Below are 19049 nucleotides of genomic sequence, written 5' to 3'. Positions count from 1 at the left end.
ATGATCTGAAATGATCTGTTAAGGATTTGAAAATGAATAAATCTCTTAGTAACCTGGAGTTTGGTCTCATTTACGAGACTCCTATGCTGTCATTTGAACAGAATCTTTCACTTTTGATGAGTTGGAAAATAAATGAGACTAAAGAAGTTAGTGGTATGATCTCTCATTGTTATAGTACATTATTTCAAGGAGACGTTTGAAAATGAATATCAGAGTCTGAATTTCTCTTATTTGACAAACTAAAATGAAAATAATAAATGAAAATAAAATGAAAATAGTTCAATTGTTCATTTTAATAAAAGTTGATAATATAGAATTAAATCAATAGAAGCGAATAGGAATTTGTGAGGGTTCTTACATCACAGTACTTCAATAGCACACATATTAACTAGAATTCTTATTTACTGTTTTATCATAAAAATCAGAATAGAGGGAAAGGAATCAATGTTGTTATAGAGGAAGCATTTAGTATTAACTTCAGTAGGATCCATTCATTGAGTACCCACTATGTATCTGACATGGTGTATTCATGTTGCTCTGTCTAGGGTTCTTTCTGAGAAAATATTTAATTATATTGTCCTAGGTTAGTGGCTCTTCTGGACTGGATTAATGTGAATATCATTACATTATTTCAAATCTCTCTAAAAACTTTTTGTTTGTTTCTATTTATAATTTATATAGAGAAATGGATAAAATGGGGAAAATGTTTAATCTTTTTTTTTCTGTTGTAAAATGAGTGGCTTTGAAGGAAAGTTTTGTGAGTAAGGGAGACAATGATTTTTCATGCAATGAAATACTATACAACAATTTAAAATTATGCTTTAAAAGAATATTTAATATATTAAAACATGATTACGTGCAAAACGTAGAATGTAAAACTATATATAGCATGCTATAAATATTATCAGATTGTTATATAGGTAGATGTAGATGTAGTATAGGAAAGAGCCAGAAGACAATGTTAATGGGCAGTTATGTCTGAGTGGGAATCTGGGTGATTTGTTTTCTTTTTCATACTATATACTTTCTCAAAATAGTTAATAGCAGACATTTTCTGATCATACAAGTAATGAGTATCATTAAATAAATAAAAAGTAAAGGGCAGAAGACAGTTTATTCCAAAATTAAAAAATTTTTTGTTTAAATGATTGTTTAAGCCCCTTCAAAGAAAATAAATCACAAGATTTACATTTAGATTAATAGAGTGTATTTATCATGATCCCTTTAATGTTTGAAAATAAACTACTACAGGCAGGTGAATTTGAAGGATGAACATGTATTAAGTAGCATTTAGTAGAGATGACACTTTGATACGTCCAAGTGTGGCACCTGGACCAGGAGCATCAACATATCCTGGGAACTTGTTATAAATGCACACTTTTGGGCCCCACCCCAGACCAGGTGATTTAGATGCATGCTTAAGTTTGAGAAATGCTGCTTTAGAGTTTTGGATTCTGAGACTGATGTTATAGAACAATTTCTGAATTTTATCCTAGAAAACTTCCATTTCACATTTCTTTTCTCTTTTTTTGCCTTATTTCTTCCTCTCCTTCTCTGTCGCTGTCTCTCAGCCTCTCTCTTACACATAATTGCATTTTTTGTTGTATGTTTTTTGTTTATTCATATTTTTACCTTGTTTCCCCAAAATATTTGAGACAGCTTACAGAGGTGCATATACTACAATATACTAACAACAGCAAGCACTCATTTAGTGCTATTTTTCAGGTACTGTTCTAAGTACTTTACATAAAGTATCTCATTTAATTTAATTTTTAATAACAGCCCCATAAACGCAGTTGTTATTATTATGATGATGCCCATTTTACAGACAAGGAATCTAAAGCATAAAGACTAAATAACTTGCCCAAATGCATACAGCCAGTAAGTGGCAGAGTCCAGGCAATCTTGTTCCAAAGTCTGAGCCTTCAACTAGTTTACTGTGCTGCTTCTTACAGATAAAATTAGTGAAGAATTGGGGATGAACACCAAGTAAACCTATTCTGCAGAGTTTTACAGAGTTGGTAAGCATGGTCCATTAATTGCCTCTAGGTCCTACAAAGAGTGAAAAAGAATGAGCTATAAGATTTACAGTCACCAAAATGTGGAAATAAACCCATTTTCAGGAAGGTCACTGAGAGAAATACCTCTAGTTGCTCTCCATCCTGAGAAATATTCATTGTGATTTAAATTTCATTCATTCACTCTGTATTTGTTTATACAATAACTATCTCTTGAGCACCTTCTGTTTGTTAGGCTCTTTGCTCATTGCTTGTGGACGGAAAGAATAAAACAATCCATGCCTTAGAGAAACCCAGAGCCTAGGGTTAAAGAACAATGGTGTATCTTCCTTGGGCTTTCCCCCACTTCCTCTCTGAGTGTGGCAGTCGGAAAAGAGCATAATGACAAGCAAGAATGGACTTGGAATAGGTTCTACTATGAGAGAAGACCTGAGGGAGGATGAGAAAACACTAAAAGGAAACAACCATTTGATCTGTAGTGCCTGGTCACAGAGACAACATTATTTCCCCACTACATCTTTCTCTGTAATCTGTAACCTGAGGCTGCCCCTGGACAAACTGGACTTTAGGAGGTTCCTTGATTCTTTGGAGACTGTGTGGCTACAGGGATGAAGGGCAGGAGGGTGGTAGGAGGAGGCAAAGCCAGCTGGTTTTAACAAAGCTCTGAAATGTGTGTGTGTGTGTGTGTGTGTGTGCACATGTGCATGCATGTCTGTGTATGTATGTATCCTATCACTAAGAAAGTGCTTCTGGCTTCCTGGTCAAAGGTCACCCTTATCCCTTCTGAAAATAGTTCCTAGAAGCTGCACAAAGACTTAAAAATTCTTCTTTCTCCTCTCCTCCCCATCCAGATTTACCTAATAAATTGAAAGCAGGCAAAATTATTTGTCCCAGTGGTCATGGCTTTGCCTAGTTAACATGGCCTTATCTTACGCCACCTTTGACCGTGAACCCCTGGAGATAGGGATGTCTTGAATTCCAACACTTGGGCCTAAAGATAAGGATGTGATTTTCTTTGACCACCTGGAACTTGAGCTTGTGTTTCTAAGTGAAAACCATATCAAGAGTGTGAATGTTGGTTAAGATTTTATTCAGTGTTTTGAAATGAATGATGTTGCCTAATGACCCATGATGCTGGGATCTGATAGATTTAATTTTCTGATCAAAGTGCAGAATTCATACTGACCACAAGGGCATCTTTCCTGAAGTCATCATGCCATAAATATCTTAGAGCAAGATGAGATGGGAAAAGCAAGAAGATACAGAGTTTGAATGCAGTTTGCATAGAGTTTGGAAAATGGTGGTAATAACAGGGGACAGAGAATAATTATTGAGCCACCCTGTGTTTCATTTTTAATTTGCAATAATGGGTCTTGTAGTGATCTTTTCTGGACCACTTTTGATTAGAAAGAAGAGCAAATTTGTTTGGAAATCTTGTTGCAGCACCTAAATTATTTAATAGATTCTAACATATTTGGCAGGGATGTTGAGGAATAAGCATAAAGGTCTTAGGCATTTCACCCAGAGAGCGGCCCTTCTCTGGCAGTGACAAAACTAATTATTCCCCAAAGGGTTTTGCCTGAAACTTTGAAAAGCTGCCACATCTTGAGTTTCCTAAGCAAAAGGTGCTTTACTTACTTTTCTTTTTCTTCTTTCTCTCTTGCAGTCCCAGCAGAAGTGCATCGTCATCTTTGCACTGGTGTGCTGCTTTGCCATTCTTGTTGCATTGATATTTTCAGCCGTGGACATCATGGGAGAGGATGAGGATGGGCTCTCAGAAAAAAATTGTCAAAATAAATGTCGGTAAGAGGTAACAAACAAAAATTTAAAAATTCTCTTTTAGGGAGTGGGTGAGAAAGTTAAAGAGGGTCCTGGAGAGTGGAGAGAAAAATATCATAAACACACATGGTCACCCAACTTCCCACTGGGTTAAACTGAGACATGACTCACTGTCCACTGATGCTCTTACTTTTATTTAGACCAAGGGAATAAAAATGAGTAATGATTTAATTCACTTTACAGTTTGGGCATATTCTGTACAAAGGAGTGGTTGACAAAATGAAATTTTGTAACAATCTGCATCCTGGACACCACTGTGTATGAGGTTTTGATTTGTTCCATAATGAGCTTGGCAAAAATGAAGGCCCCAATGGACAAAGGACACCATGCTAGTTGTTATTTCAATTAGAAGTTAAACACACATCTCAGGAAAAATTCCCACTTAAAATTAGGGATTAAATAAATAAGCATGTCTATGAGAAGACACAGGTCTCCTCAATCTGTCCCAATTTAGCACAAAATTTATTTTTAATCCAGAAATTACAACAACTTTACCATTATATTTCTGTATTTTTTCTGAGTACATTAAATAACATTTCCCTAGGGTCACTTCTGACTGCAGAGCAATCACAGCATGGTTTTATCCACATAAATCTCCTCATCCAACTCTTCCCTGAGCCCTACTTTATTTTTTGAGGTTGGTAGGAGAATGTAGGAAAGTACCAAGAGGGGGCAGAGAAGTAAGAGGCTTATTTTTATGTACATGTTGCTGTAAAGCCGAAGTGAGGCCATAAAATTACAATGGTTATTATAACTTAGAGCTTATAATGAATTTTAAATGTTATTTTTCCCTTTGGAAAGCATTAGTCAAAGTGCCCCTCTTTTCTAGCTTCAAAGATCAACCACAGCCTCGTAATGTATATGTGAGTTTTTATCCTGGATATTTTGCCTTGAGGGTTCAATGTCTGACAGAAAAAAAAATCTGGAAAAGACAATTGAAATTTTGGGGGTTTTAACCCATGATACATTCTAGTTTAATTACCAGGCAACAGTATTATACAGAACAAAGGATACGAGAGAGAAATCAGTATACATTTTAGATTTTTTCCTTCATGTTAGATAGGTGTTCCTAAATATGTTTGTTTCCCAGACTGAATTTGGGAGAAAATTTATATTGGGATTATAAGGAAAGCAGTAGAAAAACAGCAGGTCGTCATCATCTACCTCCTGATCACTCCATCTTCATCAATACCTTGTGCTAATCCTGTTACATGACAAATATAAACATTCTGTGGGCAAGGGTCCAGTGACTCATACTTCCTCAGTGGAATGCCTCTACCCCTCTCTCTCACGTCACCTGTAATGAAGACTGCTGAGTACTTTAAATGGCAAACCCCAGAACCTAGAAAGTAACTTTGTAAAGGTCAAACTATGATGACTTCCTGAAGACAAAATACCCAGGGCCTTTTAGCAAACATTGCCAGATATTGGTAGTTTTCAACAAAAAAGTTGGGGGCCTTCGAATTATGCCTCTTTTCATTTGGGGGAAGCTATAATTTAATCTAATTTTGACTTTTTAACTCATACAACTGGAATATCGGTCTGGTTATTTCTTCTGTCTCAGTCAATAACTAAATCCTGATGACCCAACATTGCTTCTCCCTCCATCTAGAACATATTCTCCCAATTACCAACTATGCTCCTGCTTCCTTTCCCCTGAGTAGTTGGAATCACTACCCAGATTACTTTGTTGCACCCCTACATGCAACTGTCTTTTCCAGAACTTGCAGCCCCTCCAGATCTTCCTCTCTTCTACAGTCTCTTCCCCTATGTCTTGCATTTCTGTTCTCCTACATTCTCAGCCTTGTAATAGGCACTTTTGTATATCTGCCTGGGTGGTGTCTGGCTTCCTCCTAACATCCTGAGAAGCTTCTGCTTTTTCTCCTCTATCCAAAGCACAGGGTGGAGGCAAGGCAACTGCAATTCCTTACACCCCAATCCAGTCCCAGTCTCCAGTGGGACAGTCCATTGCCCTACCATCTTCCCTCAGTCATTCTCATTTTAATTTGATGAACTTTTCTTACATCAGCCACTGTCTCCTTATCACCATAGGCAATGTTACCTTCTACCAGGACTCTCTCCTTCTTTTGTGCCTGGCTAATAGATCTTCCAGCCACCAGTCCCATCCCTTGCCACTGTCCTTAGTAACTGTAAAATTTACTTCCAGTACCCTAACCTTACTGTTTTTAACCACCTCAGGTCAATAAATTTAATGTCCACTTTGCCTTTGCACCTGCTAGCAAAGTACTCCACCTCTGAGGTAGCCTAATGTAGTGAAAGACCATGGACTTTGAAATTTGAAAGATCTGGATTCAAATCTATATTCTACCACTTACTGTAAACTTGGGCAAGATATTAACATAATTGTGTCATTCATCACCTTTTTGCAGAACAACAAAGGACTGAACAAGGAGTTACACCATAGTTCATGAGACAAGCATAGTGATTCTCTGTGGTCAGAAGTGCAGTGGGAATGTCAGAGGAGGTTTGGGGGAGTGGCCTGACAGAGTGGAAAGAGGAAACCTGGCCTTGGACGCTGCTCCACTCCTGATAAATTATGAAAACTATTTTAGTTTTATTGCCCTTAAAAGTGGTGGATTAAAAAAAATCTCTCTCACAGCGTTTTTTGAGGCTTCAGTAAGTTGTATAAACCCATAACCAAGCTGCAGGAAGCTCATAACAAGCAATAAATAAATGTCAGTCCTCTCCCTGTCCGTTCCTAGGAGTGCAGAATCCCCCTTCTCTATTCACAGCTAGCTTCCTATTCCCCTCACTTTGCACTTACCCTGAATCTACTCTTTATCTTGATTTTAGTTAGTCTTTGGTTCTGTGGAGGTAAACAAAGAGGACGAACATATGAGAATGAGCGAAGTGAACATGAAAACAGATGCTATTTATTCAGAGCTTGCTATGGCGAGTCAGTTCGCCTCAGTCATTTGTGCTTTAGCAGAGACTCGGAGGCAGGCAGAGGAGGGGGCAAGCTTCATAGTGGTGTGGCCTAACTGGAGGCTGTTGGCCTGGGGGAGCTGGAGGTGGGCTAACTAGATGCAGGCATCCTACGTGATGGGTTAGGGGTACATACTTGGCTTTCTCTGGTTGGTCCTAAATTGGAAGCAGGGACAAAAGTTAGGGAAGCTGGCAGTTATTGTTATGGCCATTTTAAGTTATGGCCATTTTGGTTTCAGAAGTTATTGTTTAGCCTCCTGGATTATTACTAGAGATAGCAATCCTACTTCCTACAAGTCTGACTTATAGCAGACTGGGCTGGTTATTAGAGATAAGAAGTTGGTTTCCTGGGCAGGTTGCCGCAGGTTGTGACTCAGAGTTCTACTGTATATGTATATATGTATATACACACACATACACACACAAATATATATATGGACTGGCCATTACTGGTTTGCATATTCAGTCTCCCAGTTCCCTAAACCTCCTCCTATACTATCAGCCCCTTCTGTTTTAATTTTCTTTTTATCCATTTGCTAGACCATGACCAGTGTAGTGTGTCTGCGATACTTCCTGAAGCATGATGTAGTCTTACTTGCCTCCTTGGATCTTGTGTCTCAACCATACTGCCAGTTCTTAAACTGGTTGACTCCTAGTTCCACCCATCCTTGCCCACAGGGCAGCCTCAACCATCGCTCCAACCCCCCAGCAGCCTGCAGAGAGCGAGTTCCATGTTCTTCAGTCCTAGGTTCCTCCAGGTAGGAATGCCCCCAGTAAAATAAGTGACATCATTTGGAGACGCACCCACCGAGTACGCTGGAGCTGACATAGACCAGAAGGCAAAACTGCCAATCTGCAGAAGCTCTAGCATGCCAGTCTCAGCTTACTCCTTCTGTACAAAGTTGCAGTCCTCCTCTCATGACCTTTTCCCGTCATAACCTTTCTAGACTCTATCTACCCTCAAGGTGGCACTGAGGAGGTCACATGGTGCTCAGCTTCCAATTACCATTTACTTCACTCACAGAGTTTTCTCTTTATGTTCTTCTCCTTGCTGAGCAAGTGCTACTTGCTCGGTGCAACCTTTGCTGAGATCTAACTACCTTGTAACTAAGCTCCTTCTGTGTTTGTAGCTCTCCTCACTCCTGCAAGTTGAAAGAGTACAAGACATTCTGCAGTCTGTCCGTGGCTTTACACTGTTTTGACAGCCTCTTTCCAAGGTCTCCTCATCCAGTGTACTCTTTTCTAAATATATTACTTTAATTCATTTTGTTTCTACTAACTAGCCTAGATACCTTTCTGTCCTCTGAAAGATTCCCACTCCAAATCATACTGCCCACTCAGTGTTTTCCCAACTTTTATATGTCTTTCTAAAAAAATGTATCTCCTTATAAATAATGTCCTATTTGTGATTTATTTTTTCCTGACTTCTTATTTTATTTCTCTTCCTCTTTTTATTACTTAGCTTCGATAATACTCTAATAGTAGAATAATGATACCCTTGATTATAGTTTTCCATACAAATCAATAAAATAACTGCTCTAAACTTATCTTCCAAAGTGCGTTTCAACCAACCTCAGTTGTTATGCCCAGAAGCAAGATCTTTTGATCTCAGTAAGTGACTTTGACCTATTTCTCTGTCTCTCTGTACTGAATTTATGTGTACTTTCCATATTTCCCAGTGTGTTTTTAATTGCTGATTCAGTCTCTATAAATATAAACCTCCATGTCACTTGATTACCTGAAGGAGTGAAAGGCAAAATTTCTAGTTTTCACTAAGAAATTATATTTCATTGGCCTCTGGGGCAACACTGGAGAGTCAAGAATGGCTTCAACTGCCAGTTTAGGTTGTATACATCCTGTGTTTTGGCTATTTTATGATTCACTAGTGCCCCTAATTATTATTTTACACCATTCCTGCAAGAGGTAACCATGCACTGTGAAGTTTCCCACATGTCACATCCTCAGGGACCAGTAGAGATGCTGGAGCTTACCTCCCACTGCTGCTCCCACACAGAACACCTGCTCACCTTGGGACATTCACCATTCAGATGACAGGCCTCCATTTTTCATTTTACAGCTACATCTGTCTCTCCTCTCCTGGAGAAATCCTACGTCAGTTGTTTTGGATTGTTACTGGCCCACTTATTAGAGAGATCATTAGACACTTACTAGAGAAGGGACTTTTCTTTACCACACCTCCTGGATAAATTCACACAGAACGAGTTTGCACCCTGCTTCTCTTCCATCTCAGGCCCAATTCCCATAACATGGTAACTAACTTCTGTAAACCCTCATTAAACAAGCTGAGTAAACATAAAATTTTGGGTGGGCTGTCATTGACTTCTAAACATATTGATGGACGCTTGCCACCTATTCTATCCAGATAATTACAGCAGCCCTTGCTCCTGGACTTCCTCCCACTTGCCTGTCATCCTTCTAAATCAGTTCTGTGTCTGGGTGACTACTGCCCTGGTTGGGCCCACTCTTGCCCACAAATCTGCCTGTCCATTTTAGCCTGTGCCCATTTGGTCTGAAGCATGAAGGGGATGGACCAACTCAGTCTATGTATATAATCCCCACTATTCCTGAACCCAGTAATTTCCTTTTACCCTAATGTGAATGGACTTGGGTCTGTTTAAAATGTAACATGTGTAATATTTTAGGATGGGTAATTAATGTATAAGTTACCACAGTGGTTCTCTAATAAGGGGTGGCCTAGACCACCAAGGTTTGGCTACAGAAAGTATAGTAAGGGCCGTAATAGGGCATCCCTTCACACACACACTTTATGTATATTTTCTAAATTTTACAATTTCTCTATTACAAAGCTGGCTTCTCTATCTTATGTTTTTCACGTCTTCTGAATTTCTTCCTCTGATCCATTATTTACTTACTTAAAATAATACACTATATCCATAGCTATATCTATATTTCTATTAATAACTCAGTTGCAGCTCCAGTATAGGACATATATCATTTGTATCATCAATATACAACATTTCCAGAAGATAGTATTGTGAGACCTCTTTAGGCACTGACAATCACCTCCTAGTATTTTGTACTTTCTCATTTAGTGTCATGACCTTAGAGCTATCTTAACAGACACAACTTGTTCCAATAGACTTTAATCATTTTTTTCCCTTTTAATGCCCCAATTTTTATTCTTGGCTAGTAGGAGCTGTCTTTTGTACATGTGCAATGTCTTTTGGACATTATTCCAGATATCTCTGAGAGCAGCCTTGCATTCTGGCAGTAAGAAGCTGTTCTAGTCCCATTTTGAATTTTCTGGCTCTGGGACATGGTACTGTCTACTCTCTAATGAGCCATGGTTCCTTTCATGGAGGATTCTATTAAATGTCAAAACCCAAGCTCTAAGGGTGTCATTAGATTGTCCCCCAAGGGTATTGGTGATAGATAACAATGACAGTAGAGGAAAAGCTTTTTAAATTGCTTTTGTGACTGAGCAATATTCCTTCATCCTCTTTCCTTTCCTTCCTTTCATATTATAGGAATAAGAACATGGACTGTAGGAGCCAAATTTCCTGGGTTTGAATTTGGCTGTATTACTTAGGAGAATTGCAATTTTGGGCAAGTTTCTCAGTTTTACTATACCACATTTTCTTCAGCTATATAATGAAGACAGTTATTATGTCCTACTTGAAAGGTTTCTGTAAGGACTAAATATGTTAATACAAGTACCTTTCATATCTGTCATATAATAAATACACAATAAATGTTGACTGTTCTTTTTTAAATTTTAGGTTTTTTTGGAGTATAGTTGATTTACAACGTTATGCTAGTTTCAGGTGTACAGCAAAGTGAATCTGTTATACATATACATATATCCACTCCCTTTTAGATTCTTTTCCCATATAGGCCATAACAGAGTATTTTTTTTTGACTGTTCTTTTTATTAAGGGACATAAGTTCATTGCAGGTGTTTGCAGTCCCCTTTTAAGTTCCATTTAACTTTGCTCCAAAATAAGGAAGTTTTTCATCCATTTTTTATCCTCTCCTTAAACTACAAGTTTTTTCCTTTATTTATATTCACTTTGATCTACCATGGTTTATATTGACAAGCCCACCTGTGTTTCTAAATCAGTGTTGCTCCCAAATGTAGAAGACTTGGTTTTTGGCTTCATATTTGACATCTGAGCACTTTTCTGACTGTCTAAAGAGAAAGAGAAAAGTTTGTCTACACCCCCACCCCCAAGGAAACATGAAAGAATTTAAAAGCCTAGAGCACCTGGTACTACAAATAGATTCCTAATGTACTAAACAAACAGTAATGATGAAATGTGGAGTAAAAGCAAAAACTGGCTCTAGAACTTTTATTTTACATTCTCTCCTAGTTTCTCTGTTTTAGCTCACAGTGAACCTATTTCCTTTATAACTTTCTTGATGTGTTTTTTTCCTTTTTTAATGCCAATATCCATTTATTACAGAATATTCTAGAATCTCTAGAAAGAGAGGAGATAGCACTTACGTTTAATCCACTATATTAAACAAAAAAGAGCCAATTTAGCCATTTTTTTAAATTGAAGTGTCATTGATTTACAATATTCATTTTGAGTATACAACATAATGATTAAATATTTTTATAGATTATACTCCATTTAAGGTTATTATAAAATATTGGCTATATTACCTGTGTTGTACAATATATCCTTGTAGCTTATTTACTTTATACATATTAGTTTGTACCTCTTAATGCCTTAACCCTATCTTGCCCCTCCCCACTTCCCTTTCCCCACCGGTAACCACTAGTTTTCTATATCTGTGAGTCTGTTTCTGTTTTGTTATATTCATTAGTTTTAATTTTTAGATGCCACATCCACGTGATAACATACAGTATTTGTCTATCTCCATCTGACTTATTTCACTAAGCATAATACCCTCCAGGTCTGTCCACATTGTTGCAAATGGCAAAACCCCATTCTTTTTTAAGACTGAGTTATATATATAATGGGATAATGGGATATATATATATATATATATATATATATATATATCTCACATCCTCTTTATCCATTCGTCTGTTGATGGTTACTCAGGTTGCTTCTGTATCTTGGCTATTTTGAATAATGCTGCTGTGAACACTGGGGTACATGTATGTTTTTGAATTAGTGGTTTTGTTTTCTTTGGATATATACACAGGAGTGGAATTGCTGGGTTACATGGTAGTTCTGTTTTAGAGAAACCTCCATACTGTTTTCCATAGTGGCCGCATCAATTTACATCATTCCCACCAACAGTGTACCAGGGTTCCCTTTACTTCACATCCTCGCCAATGTTTTTTTGGGGGGTTTTTTTTGGCTGCATTGGGTCTTCGTTGCTGCGCGTGGGCTTTTCTAGTTGTGGTGAGCAGGGGCTACTCTTCGCTGAGGTGTGCAGGCTTATTGCGGGGGCTTCTCTTGTTGCAGAGCACGCACTCTAGGCGCGCGGGCTTCAGTAGTTGTGGCTCTCAGGCTCTAGAGCACAGGCTCAGTAGTTGTGGTGCACAGGCTTAGTTGCTCCGTGGCATGTGGGATCTTCCCGGACCCAGGACTCGAACCCGTGTCCCCTGCATTGGCAGGAGGATTCTTAACCACTGTGCCACCAGGGAAGCCCGCCAATGTTTGTTATTTGTGTTCTTTTTGATGATAACTGTTCTGACAGGTGTGAGGTGTCTCGTGGTTTTGATTTGCATTTCTCTAGTGACTAGTGATGTTGAGCATCTTTTTATGTGCCTGTGCATGTCCTTTTGGAAAAATATCTGTTCAGGACTTCTGCCCATTTTTTAATTGGGTTATTTTTTTTGATGTTGAGTTGTATGAGCTGTTTATATATTTCAGATATTAACCCCTTATTGTTCATATCACATTCAAATATTTTCTTCCATTCAGTAGGTAATCTTTTTGTTTTGTCAGTGGTTTCCTTTGCTGTGCAAAAGCTTTGAAGTGTAATAAGGTCTCATTTGTTTATTTTTGCTTTTGTTTCCTTTGCTTTAGGAGACAGATCCAAAAAGATATTGCATCTATTTATGTCAAAGTGTGTTCTGCTTTATGCTTTCTTCTAGGAGCTTTATGGTTTCTTCTAGGAGCTTTATGGTATCTGATCTTACATTTAGGTCTCCAGTCTATTTTGAGTTTATTTTTGTATATTGTATAAGAAAATGTTTTCATTTCACTCTTTTACATGTAGCTGTCCAGTTTTCCCAGCACCACCCACTGAAGATAATGTCTTTTGCTCGTTGTTTATTCTTGCCTCCTTTGTCATAGATTAATTGACCACAATTGTGTGGGTTTATTTCTGGGCTCTCTATTCTGTTCCATTGATCTATGTGCCTGTTTTTGTTCCAGTGCCATACTGTTCTGATTACTGTAGCTTTGTAGTATAGTCTGAACTCTGGGGGCTTTATACCTCCAGTTTTGTACTTTTTTCTCAAAATTACTTTGGCTATTCAGGGAATTTTTTGATTCCATATAAATTTGAGGGTTATTTGTTCTAGTTCTATGAAAAATGCCATGGTTATTTTGATAGGGATTGCATTAAGTCTGTAGATTGCTCTGAGCATTTTACCCATTTTTTATTGGCTCCCCCTTGTCTTTCCCCAGTTCTAAACTCCTTTCACTCACTTACAGCCCTAACCTTACTTCTCCTGAATCTCTGTTTAGAGATTACTTTAATTGAGAAATGGCATCCACCTCTGTAAAACTCCTTCAGCTTTCTTGCCAACTCAGAATTCCCAAGTGTCTTCACTCATCCTTCCCTCCTCCCATTTTTATTCAGAGGAAGAGATTTCTCTTGCCTTTTCCAAAGCTAACCATCTCTGTCTATGCCAATAATCTTGTGGAAATAAATTAAGACCAACCAAATTCAGAGCTTACTATAGTAAGGGAGTCAGTCACCATCAGTTGCATTTGGTAGAGGCTCAAAGTCAAGCAGAGGAGGGGGAAAGCTTTACAGTGGAAAAAGGAAGGCTTCAGGTATGCCCTTATTGGAAGCTGTTGGCCTGGGGATGCTGGAGGTGAGCTTACTTTGTTAGAAGTGAGGCATCCTATGTGATGGACTAAGGGAGCATATTTATCTCTCTCTGGTTGATCCTAAGTTGGAAGCATGGACAAAAATTAGGGAAGCTATCAGTTATTAATCAAGTCCTGGTCATTTTGGTGGCAGAAGTTATTGTTTGGCTTTGTGGATTGTCACTAGAGATAGTAGTCTCACTTTCTATATGTCTGACCTGTACAGGCTGGATTCCTGGGCTAGTTATCATAGATAAGAGGTTGGTTTTTTGGTCAGCTTGCTGCACTTTGTGGGTCTGAATTCTGTTTTTATATATGATCTGGCTTTTGTCCATTCATATATTCAATTTCTCGTACCCTTTTCATTGCCCACTTACAGAGACAGGCAATATTCAAATCTTGTTCTTTCTCATTTCCTACTCTCAGCTTTGGCAGAGTCATTCCTATGATTTCACCTCTACCTCTCGTCAAGTGATTACAAAATCCCTAGCTCAGGCCATGATTCCTCTCTTGTCGTCTTCTCTCCTTGTGCACCAACTAGTCTAGCTCTTTCTACTCACACAGTGTTAATGTAGAGCACTTAGAACCTTGCTTGATATCAGTTAGGCACTCATTACATGCTGTTTCCTTTCTGTTTTGAGCCTTTACTCATTGTAAGGATATTTGCATTTTCCCAGGGACCTGGGCTGAGGTACCCCACCTGCATCTCACTCCTTTGCCCCCTTTCCACAAATTCAAGGCCATTTCATCTCTTTAATGGCAGATTTGGCCTTCTGCTGGTGCTATCAGCATTTCTATTTTTATGTTGTCCCATCAAAGATCAAAAACTCCCTGAGAACAAGGGTCACCATCTGTTTTTCTCTCTTTGTGTGTTATAGTGTTTCACACATCAGGACTGAGCAGCTACTCTTTTTTAACGGGCAATAATTTCCATGTAAAAACAATGTTGTTTTTAATACTGTTATAATACTATTTAGTATTATTTAACAATACACTGTTCATTGAGATAACATGTACTGTCTTGATAAATTTATTATCCCCCCATGGTGTAATTCATTTTGTGAGAATAACTGGGGATCATGAGAGAAGAAACTGAAGGTTTTAGATTATATACTTAAAGATATGGAAGTGGGGTAGAAAAAGAAACCCGCTGAAGGATTCCTAAAATATAATAGAGTAATCTAACACATATGTTTTCTAACTAGCATTGAATAAATAATGTTTAATAATAATTGGGAATGGAAGATAAATGCTGAATTTTAAATGAAAAAAAAATCTTCAAAAATTTAAATATAGATATTTTTATGCTTCTGAACTCTTTCATTTGAAATGTCACTTATTAACGTAAGGTCGGATCTTAACAAACGGCACCACGAAACAGAGGAAAGCTTCAAGTGAGCTGTATTAGGGAGCGCTCCCGGGGGAGGTTCACTGGTCCGAGAGAAAGGGGCCAGAGAAGTCGTACCTGGGCGTGGGTTGGGCAAGATTTTATAAGGGAAGAAGGGAAAGGGGTGTGGTGAATCTGGGAGGGCACAGGGTATTCCTTATTTGGTGGTCTTTTCGGGTATCCTGGGGGACCGTTAGTCCCGCCCCTCGAAAGGCGGGAAGGCTGGGCCGGGTGCAAAGTCCTCAGGTCAGTTCCTGGAACTGGGTGGTCCGGAAAGTCTCCAGGTCAGTTTCTGGAACTGGGTGGTCCGGAAAGTTTCGGTCTGATGCAACCAGTTGGCCTTACAATTAACATCTTAATTTCACCACTGAGTGAAGTAAAATTCAAATTTCCTGAATTATGAGAGATTAGATTAGCCCAGTGCCCGGGAAGTATTGTTTATATTACCATAGTTAAAATCTAAAAGATTATTTTTTAAATAATGTTTTATCTTTAGCATTTAATGTTTAAAGGAGGAAATTCAAGAGAGTGTGATACTTCCTGATGGTCTATAATTACCACTTGGGAAGCAGCAGAAGCTAATTGTTTCAGAGTTTTAATTTTAATGAAACTTAATATATGATTAACGATGTTGACATTTCCTGTTGCCAGGTTTTTTTTGCAAAAACATTATTTGAATGTGGTATATATTTTTTAAAAAGTTCATTGAACCCTTCCAGGCACAGCCATATCTGAGCATCATGAATGGCGTTGGGCACAGAAAGCACCGCTGTCTTTTTCTTTTCCACAGATAGCCTGTTTCATCTGCCTTTGCAGGAAGGACATCTCACAATAATAGTGAAGAGCCCAGCCCTTAACCTGAGGCAAGGGGAACACTGACAAAGGGAGAGGGGAGATAAATAAAAAGAAAACCTAGCTGGATGTGCCTAATGGATATTTTTATATTTTGTTTATAGACCTGTAATTAGAAAAACTTTGTAATTGGAACTTTCAATTAAAGTAATTGCCATGATTACAAAGAGTATATGGAGAAAAACAAAGTTTTAAAAGAAAAACCTGCTGAAGAATTCACTGGAACTCAGCTTCCAAAGTTGCAAAACTTTTGAAATTCAGAACAGCTTGAACATTTAGAAAGCATCACTGAAGAATGGGGTCATATTACAGAGTAGGAACTTTGAACTGTGAATCTAAAAGAAAAGGCTGCTGCAAGCAAAGAGTCTGCAATTAAACCTCACCTGCATGCTCTAAGCTAGTTTTCAGATGTTATTCACACTCAATGTAGCAGTGTGTTTGGACCACTAAAATTAGGTTCAAAAGACCCGGGGTCAGTCCCGTTTCTGCCCCTTCAAGGAAAGCAGGTCCCTAAATGAAGCCTTAGTATTCTCATTTATAAATTGATGACGACTCTTCTTCCAGGCTGTTGTGACATGAAAGTCAGTTAATACATATGTAGAAAATGGCAAGCCGCTTTACCAAGTGAAACATTATATCGTTCACTTATTTTTTGAGTCACATTCACAAAGACAGATAGTACCCAGTGCCAGAAATATCTTTTTTTGGTATAAACCACATCTGGTGAGGCTTTGACTTTTATAAAAATAAAACAAAATAGAAATTGTAGTTTGCCAAAGCCATACAAGCCATTGAGACGTTTCAGAGCCCTGGTAGCAAAGGTCGAGGTGCAGTTGTGTGTGTGATGCCCAAGAGTGTGCACAGGCATAGCATCCAAGAAACCTGAGTATGCATCTCCATTTGGCCACCCACTATGCCATCTTGGTCACTTAACCTGCCTGTGTCATCTGTAAAGTGATAGTGATGATAATAGTACATATACCATAGAGTTTTATAAAAAGTAAATGAATTAAAATGTGCGACTTGGTTGACTAACAGGGAGAGACCTCTACAGTAGGTTGAAGATCTCTTCCCTCAAGATTAATCTACAAAACTCATCATCTTAGATTTACCTCAGTCAACTTTGCTTGTTTTATTGCTCCCATATCTCCAAGTTATTCCATTAGATTCTTGCCTTTTTAAGCAACTGTTAATGCAATTGAAAAACTGATATATACAGATGACAAAAATATACAAATGCAGAGTCTTAAAATGAAACATAATCTCCCTCTTATTGCAGACCCTGGATCTCCTTGCTCAGGGGCAAACACTGCTGCCATGTTTTTGTATATCTTTCCAGAATTATGATTTTATATACGCCTATGTGTGTATATGTATATATTCATATATATACATATATTTATGAGTGTTGTATATATCTGTATAACTCTCCCTTTTTCTCACAAATGGGAGCATATAGAGATGGTTTTGTACCTTGTCTTTGTGCTTTAAACAGTTTTTTTCTGGACCTCTTTACATATTAAGATGTATAGATCCATGGCTGCATAGCATTCATTATATGGGTATATAGTTAACGTAATCAGTTCTTTATTGATTTAATGGACATTTATGTTCTTTGGGGGTTTTGTTATTTTAATAAGCAGTGCCACAATGGATATGTATATATATTTAAGCATATGTAGGAGGATATCTTTAAATTCCTAGAAATGGAATTGTTAGGTCACAGGGTATATGCATTTTAAATTTGGATAGGTAGTACAAATTGTATTACAAAGGATCTCTATCATTAAGATGTAAGATTACTTGTTTTATCCACTCTTTTTTTTGTTATCAAATGATTATATTTCTTTTTTTTTTATTGGAGCATAATTGCTTTACAGTGTTGTGTGTTAGTTTCTGCCACAGAGTGAAGTGAATCAGCCATATGCATACACACATCCCCTCTCTCTTGGACCTCCCCCTCCCATCCCACCAACTAGGCCATCACAGAGCACCGGGCTGAGCTCCCTTTGCTATACAGCAGGTTCCCACTAGCTACCTATTTTACCCATGATAGTATATTTATGTCAAATCTAATCTCCCAATTCATCCCACCCTGCCCTGCCAGCCTGTGTCCACGCCTCAGTACTCTATGTCTGCATTTCTATTCCTACCCTGCAAATAGGTTCATCTGTACCATTTTTCTAGATTCCACATATATGCATCAATATGCGACATTTGTTTATCTTTTCTGACTTACTTCACTCTGTATGACAGATTCTAGGTCCATCTACATCTCTACAAATGACCCAATTTCATTTCTTTTTATGACTGAGTAATACTCCATTATATATATGTACCACATCTTCTTTATCCATTCATCTGTCAGTGGACATTTATGTAGATTCCATGTCCTGGCTATTGTAAATGGTGCTGCAATGAACATTGGGGTACATGTGTGTTTTTTTTTTTTTGAATTTTTGAATTTTATTTTAATTTTTTATGCAGCAGGTTCTTATTAGTTATCCATTTTATACATATTTGTATATATATGTCAATCCCAATCTCCCAATTCATCACACCACCACGGCCCACTGCCACTTTCCGCCCTTGGTGTCCATACATGTTCTCTACATCTTTGTCTCTATTTCTGCCCTGCAAACCAGTTCATCTGTACTATTTTTCTAGGTTCCACATATATGCGTTAATATACAATATTTGTTTTTCTCTTTCTGACTTACTTCACTCTGTATGACAGTCTCTAGATCCATCCACGTCTCTACAACTGACTCAATTTCGTTCCTTTTAATGGCTGAGTAATATTCCATTGTATATATGTACCACATCTTCTTTATCTATTCATCTGTCTATGGGCATTTAGGTTACTTCCATGACCTGGCTATTGTAAATAGTGCTGCGATGAACGTTGGGGTGCATGTGTTTTTTGAATTATGGTTTTCTCTGGGTTTATGTCCAGCAGTGGGATTGCTGGATCATATGGGTAATTCTATTTTTAGTTTCTTA

The 19049-nt window shown here is 38.0% G+C and overlaps 1 protein-coding gene across 1 annotated transcript in view; it reads left to right on the top strand.

The window, feature by feature from the left end:
• PLD5 (phospholipase D family member 5) overlaps nt 1–19049 on the top strand; it is a 506673-nt gene that overhangs the window by 222113 nt on the left and 265511 nt on the right. The window contains exon 2 of the mRNA XM_032642585.1: nt 3685–3821. Coding sequence (XP_032498476.1) covers nt 3685–3821 — 137 coding nt within the window. The remainder of the gene's footprint in view (nt 1–3684; nt 3822–19049) is intronic.

This window comes from Phocoena sinus, chromosome 1 (assembly GCF_008692025.1).
Source record: "Phocoena sinus isolate mPhoSin1 chromosome 1, mPhoSin1.pri, whole genome shotgun sequence".
NCBI lineage: Eukaryota > Metazoa > Chordata > Mammalia > Artiodactyla > Phocoenidae > Phocoena > Phocoena sinus.
The sequence above is the reverse complement of the archived record's forward strand: the minus strand, read 5'-3'. Positions and strand labels throughout refer to the sequence as shown.